The sequence below is a fragment of the Zymoseptoria tritici genome, chromosome 1 (assembly GCF_000219625.1).
Source record: "Zymoseptoria tritici IPO323 chromosome 1, whole genome shotgun sequence".
Taxonomy (NCBI): domain Eukaryota; kingdom Fungi; phylum Ascomycota; class Dothideomycetes; order Mycosphaerellales; family Mycosphaerellaceae; genus Zymoseptoria; species Zymoseptoria tritici.
This window is the reverse complement of record NC_018218.1, coordinates 5,957,549-5,963,540: the sequence shown is the minus strand read 5'-3', so window position 1 is coordinate 5,963,540 and position 5,992 is coordinate 5,957,549. Positions and strand designations below refer to the sequence as shown.

Genomic DNA, 5,992 nt, shown 5'->3' with positions numbered 1-5,992 from the left:
GATTCGACTAACCCAAACAGCGCTATTTAAGGCTATGATAGAGAAGTTCGGACTTGCGGATGCCAACCCTACCGCAACACTATACGTCTTAAAGGATCGATAGGAGCCTACGCCCAAAGGAGAAACTGCATTAGACGCACAACGACTCGAATATTAATTAATAGTAGGGTCCTTAATGTACGGAATGCTAGGCACTCGACCAGACCTTGCGTTTAGCGTCTCAATAGCCAGTCGGTACTGCTCGAACCCATTAAAGAAGCATTTCGAGCAAGTAAAGCGAATCCTTCGATACATCCTCGGCACACTGGAATGCGGTTTAGAATACGGAGGAGGTGACGATGTCCTTGGATTCAGCGATGTAGAATACGCCGGCGACAGATCCGACAGCAGGTCGATTAGTGGCTACGTCTTTACTATCGGTGGCACTGCCGTTAGCTAGAGATGCAAGAAACAGACGACTATTGCGCTGTTAACGGCAGAAGCGGAATACACTGCCCTCTACTACGCAGCGAAAGAAGCAGTGTGGCTAAAGAACATACTAGAGTTTCTGGGACACCTACAAGAGATAATAAAATTGAAGGTGGACAACCAAAGTGCGATTCGCATTGCGAACAATCCTAAGATGCACGAAAGGACTAAGCACATTCGCGTTCAATTTCATTATACACGCCAACTAGTTAATAAGAAGCTCATTCGAATCGACTACGTTCCCGGACACTTCAACACATCGGACATCTTTACTAAGGCACTAGACAAGAGAACTTTCGAATTCTACACTCGGGGACTTGGTATTACTAGACTGGACCCGGACAGAATATCGAAGGCCAAGAGCGGTGAAGGAGTACGAGCCCTATTCGCGCGGTCAAACATCGGCATAGAGAGATATCGATTCCCTGCTTGAAAATCTCTTTAAATAACCTGGTGACCGTCTTTAAAAGCACCTAAACACGCGAAAGCTCAACTTTACCAATCTACACCTAACACAACTATCGCAGAAACCGACACAACATAGAGACCCTACGATACAGGAACCTGAGACTACAGCGACGATACGTGGAACTTTACCACGCGCTAAACTAAGAACACGACGACGAAACGACACGACACGACGTAGGAAGAAACCACTTTGACTGGAGCGCACTACAACATGTCGTCGAACTGCTAATTGGCGACGTTCGTTTTCTTCGACCTGGCGCACTTACTAGAATACCGAGACTAGAACTGGACTTATTAAACCGCTGGACCTGGATAAATGGAGTTGCCGATATTGCACGACAACTTGGACCTTATTTTCTCCGAGTCCTTACTAACCTAGAAGAATTTCCCGGAGATCCGATCCCTACAGAGCTCTTTACTACTAGCTACGAGAACAACCGACACTATTAGCAGATTGCCTCCTGGGTTCGGATTAATGAATTTCTAGTTAATATTATACGAGACACAGTAGATGAAAGATACCTTTAATTTATTACTAAGCATGCAATTACAGCCGAACTCACACTTGGTGTAGCAACCGGTCGCTTTAAGGGAGGATTATAGGCAAGAGGGACAAGGCGTGCGATTCGGAGGATTCTAAGGTTATAAGGACAGGTAGCTATGCTCTTTTTCCCTTAAAGTCAACCGAGGTTTTTGATAAGGCAGCAGGACAAGGATGTTTGGAGTTAAGGTATTAGAGTTTTTTAATAATAACCGACTATCGGTTAAGGGGGAGTGTTGAAATGTGGGTCTGTTTAGTCATAGTAACCGATGTCGGTACCTCAAAAACCTCAGCCAGAAGGTAGATAGTTTCTTCTTCAATCTAATGGCTCATAATCTTCAACAGGACTGTACAGGGCAGCGAATAAATCGCGCGGCCACGTGCGCGCTGACGCGGCAGATCAGAGCGCTGGGCTTCCTTGAACGCACCAATAGTTCTAAACGCCGCATCTTCCTCCATGGCTCCGCTCAAACCGCAATACGCAAGACGGACTCTGGTGTGTTTGATCGTACAGTATTTGTCGGAGAGCCTCTGCCTCCTAGTCGCTGCTTTCGGTTCTGCGTAGACGTACAACTCTTTCGATTGTTTCTCCGTTCTCCCGCGCAGGCTGCACTCTAGGCCACCGGAGTCCATCATATACGGTGCAGTTTGAGCGGGACCACGGAGGTAGCGTACCATGTACACAGATCATCATGTTGCGTTAATTTTGTCTCCGTCTTAGCTTCACCGCAAAATTCGTCGGCTTCACAAACCAATGGTTTTCTGTCGTCAACTTCGTGTTCACGAGCTCGATGTCGAAGTTTAAGAAGATCATTGGGATGACCTTACACATCTCCAGGTATGAAATGTGCCGGCCGATACACGTTCTCGAACCAAGGCCAAACTATAGACTTCCCGTTAGCGCTGAAGAGTGAAGACAGGACGGGTAGCGCCCATGCCAGCGACCACGTGGACCACGTCAGCGTGGATGCCAATGCCAACGGATCGACAGGTGTATACGACGGGACATTCGATTGTATTCGACATGAGCTCTCAACTTACCGGCATAAAGTTGCTGTCCATGACTTTCAGCTTGTTTCCATCACCTTCTTGCGCCTCGATCCAGCGTTCTGGCCGGAAACCGGCGACATCCTGGCCCCAGATCGTCTGATCATAGTGTGCTAACCAGGTATTGATACCGACCTCGGTGCCTTCGGGAAAATAGTGGCCGAGCATCTCGACTCCTCCTGCTGGTACAACTCGCCAGAGAGGCAGGCCAGTAGCAGCGGTCAATCGGAGTCCTTCTTTGATACAGGCCTGGAAGTACGGCATATCTTGGGTCTCTCTGAACGCCGCGCAGTCGGGTGTGGCCTTTCCATCTTGAACAGCCTGATCGAGCTCCTCTCGCAGACGTGCCAGAACTCGTGGATCACGGGCAACGTAGAATATGACACTGCTCAAAGAAACAGCCGTGGTATCGCTGCCTGCGACGACATTCGAAAGAAGCATAGCGTACACGTGTCTCATGGTCATGGCCTTGTCCGGATCCTTTTCCGCATCGAGGGCCAGATCAAGAAAGTCCCTCGGGGCGTCCAGATCGTGCACTCGGCCGCCGTCCTTCTCCTCTTTACCGCGCTGGGCGATACGACTGTCCAGTTCTTTCCGGACCGTCGATGCCAAATACGGCAAACCTCCGCCACGCATTCCAGGAAGGTTCGAGCTGTACTTGTACACCCATCTATGAGCCCAGGAGAAGATGCCCATAAAAGTGGCATACTTCAAGACCGAATCCAGCGAAGTGATCATCTGGCCAACGTCCTGTCCTTCGTCCAAGAAACCAAACCTCCGGCCGTATGTGATATTTCCAACGACATCAAAAGCATAACATTGTAGCCAATGGTGTAGATCCACCTGTTTGCCATCACAGCTGATCTCGCTCAGGCGCTCTTGGAATATGCTCTGCACCGCCTCGACATACTTCTCGTAGTGCAAGAGACTCGACAGCGCATACATGGACTGGAACATCCGTCGCTTATTCGCATGTCTCTGTGGGTCTCGGTCGGGAAATAGGGACGGCTCCAGGGCGGGATCGTACCATGTGTCGTACCACGAAGATTTTGTCGCTTTGGAGCCAATGCCGTAGATGGCTTTTTCCGGTCTCGAGATGGAGTACATGTTCGGCCCAAGCCGGACGACCGGAGCATAGTATTCGCCGTCTCGGGCATGCTTACGATGGAGTTCGATGTTGATTTGCTCGGCTTTCCCGGTCCAGATGGCGAAAACGTACCAGAGTTTCGAGAATCTTGCAGCAAATGGGCCAGGAACGTCGCGAACAGGTGAGGTCAATGTGGTGTAGATGAAGTGGAAGAACTTTGCGATCAGGGCGGCCAATGCCGCGTATACGATGATGACGGGATGCATCCTCGAAGTTGGTAATTGATTCCTGGACAACGAGGCGATGAAGGCGAACCTTGGATCCCGTTTCCGATATCGAGGGAGCAAGGGTTCGATCACCGCGATAAAAGTTGAGAAGATTGTCGTCTTTGCGGTCGATGTATATTATACAATAGCCGAAGGTGTGCGCCTCACCGCGCGGTACGCCTGAGGTGGGGTAGGCACGGCACACATGAGCGGTACAGAGGGATCGTCGCTCCGGGTATGCCCCACCGAACTGCCCGCACCGCTTTAACAACCAGGTAAAAGGAGTTGTACTGCTCGGTATGAGCGGATATCATTCAAAAGATGCTGCATTGCCAGCCTTGATGAGGACTGGCCTCCCGTCTCGAGCTTCTGCGTACATTGCGCCGAGTACCGTTCGGGAAACGCGGGACATGTTTTCGACCGCGCGATGGAACACGGCAACATTATTTGCCATATTCGACACGGTCTTCTTTTGGGAGAGAATCACCGTGCCGACTATTCTGTGAGCCCAGAATCTCCCGGGTCGTTGATCCTCTGGCGGCGGTGAAGAGCCGAAGCGACGCCCTCGCCGTCGCTTCGCAAGCGCGGAGCGCTTGAAAACAGCACCACGGGAGACGATCATAGTACGTGAGCAAGAGAGTCTGGGGGCCCGCGAGAGGTAGATGTGCGTTTCGCGCTAGACTCATCATCGCTACGATCTTCATCGCTGGCAGAAGCTTCGGGACTGGAAAGATTATAGTCAGAATCTTCGCGGTCAAGCAAAGAGTCTTGCTCGATTTCAGAGCGTAGCCTGGCACTTCTGCGGACTTTGGGTTGTGCTGGAGATCTTGGAACCTGAACGCGCCTCCCAGGACTGCTGCGTCGCCTGGTGATAGGGGTAGGAGGAGTGCGTGGGCATATCGTGGCACGTTGGCGAGAATTGTGGGCGTGCTCACTTTTGGGTTTGGTGCGTTGTGGCTTGGGAGGCGGGAGGTGGGCCGACGGCGTCGTCATTGTACTCTTGCTTGATGAAGATCTCTGGTGTGTGGTCCACGACCATGCAATCTGAAGGGGATTCTTCATTCTTGATGCAGAGTGGCGAGCTGCATACATGCCATGTCTCTGCGTCGGAATAGCCATGGGCATCGTCTTGCGTCTGTGTTTGGGGCAGTGGACTGCTTGTTTGGGGTGATGGAAGATGCGGTTGAGGAACGAGCAGGCAATTGTACAGGTAACATAGCAAGGCACCTGAATAGGCGTGGTATTGAGCGTCCGGATAGCGTGGCATGGCGGGTATTTAGGCGTGCGAGTCGTCGTCCGGACATCTATACAGTGCAGGTAGTAGGACGGCAAAGTCGGCGTGCATGTAAGTGCCCAGTGGGGACAAGTAGGCGTACGTGTGCGCGTACCTGTGCATTACCATCATGGCCAGATAAGCGTACATGTACGGTCGGGGCAGGGCTTACGGGGCGTGCGGGCAGGATAACAGCACGACTGAATAGTTGTACAGGTGTCCGTACCAGGACAGCCAAATAGGCGTGCAGGTAATCTAGCAAGACGGGTTGCTAGGCGTACGGGTCAGCGTAAAGATAACTTGCCCAGCGACCATATAGACGCGCGGATCCGCGAGTAGATACCGTGGCAGGACATGCCAAATGCCGTGTCAGCCAGAGTGGCAGATACGAGTGTCGCGTGTCGCATGTCGGAACGGCTCATCGTCTTCAGCATGTCGTCGCAAAGGAGCAGAACTCAAAGAGCAAGGTTATGCACGCCCACAAAGCCATGTTGAATAGCGCATTGCCAGCGTCTCCTGGACCATGCGACTTGTTTCCCGGTATTGTGTCCAGGGATCGACTCTGGTGCGTGATTAACCATTATCACGCACACGAAAACAGGCCTTTTTTAGTGTGTTCCGTTCGTGACGTTCGTGCGTATCCGGTGCGCAACGATGTCGAAGAGGTATAGGCAGTCTGCGCCGTAGGCGCGATTTTTTTTCGATGTGCGTATCCGTCGTTGCTCGTTCTTTATGTTAGTACTAGTTTTATAGTCGTGCAGTGTTCTTAGAGTAGAGAATACTCGATGTTGTTCGAGAAACTTTGTTGTTTATATCCGAATTCGAAGCCGAAATTCCGCAAA

General features: G+C 51.3%; 2 protein-coding genes across 2 annotated transcripts; both read right to left on the bottom strand.

Annotated features, from left to right (window-relative positions):
* Nucleotides 1–2,177: 2,177 nt before the first annotated feature.
* CYP-73 (putative P450 monooxygenase) lies at nt 2,178–3,877 on the bottom strand (the record flags this gene model as incomplete). The annotated part of the gene is made up of 2 exons (XM_003856788.1): nt 2,178–2,360; nt 2,519–3,877. The coding sequence occupies 2 exons, from the start codon at nt 3,875–3,877 to the stop codon at nt 2,178–2,180; spliced, it is 1,542 nt and encodes a 513-aa protein (XP_003856836.1).
* A 618-nt stretch (nt 3,878–4,495) lies between these two features.
* On the bottom strand, nt 4,496–5,584 carry MYCGRDRAFT_90302 (uncharacterized protein; the record flags this gene model as incomplete). Its single annotated transcript, XM_003856787.1, has 4 exons — nt 4,496–4,601; nt 4,813–4,959; nt 5,323–5,350; nt 5,494–5,584. The coding sequence occupies 4 exons, from the start codon at nt 5,582–5,584 to the stop codon at nt 4,496–4,498; spliced, it is 372 nt and encodes a 123-aa protein (XP_003856835.1).
* Between the last annotated feature and the right edge of the window lie 408 nt (nt 5,585–5,992).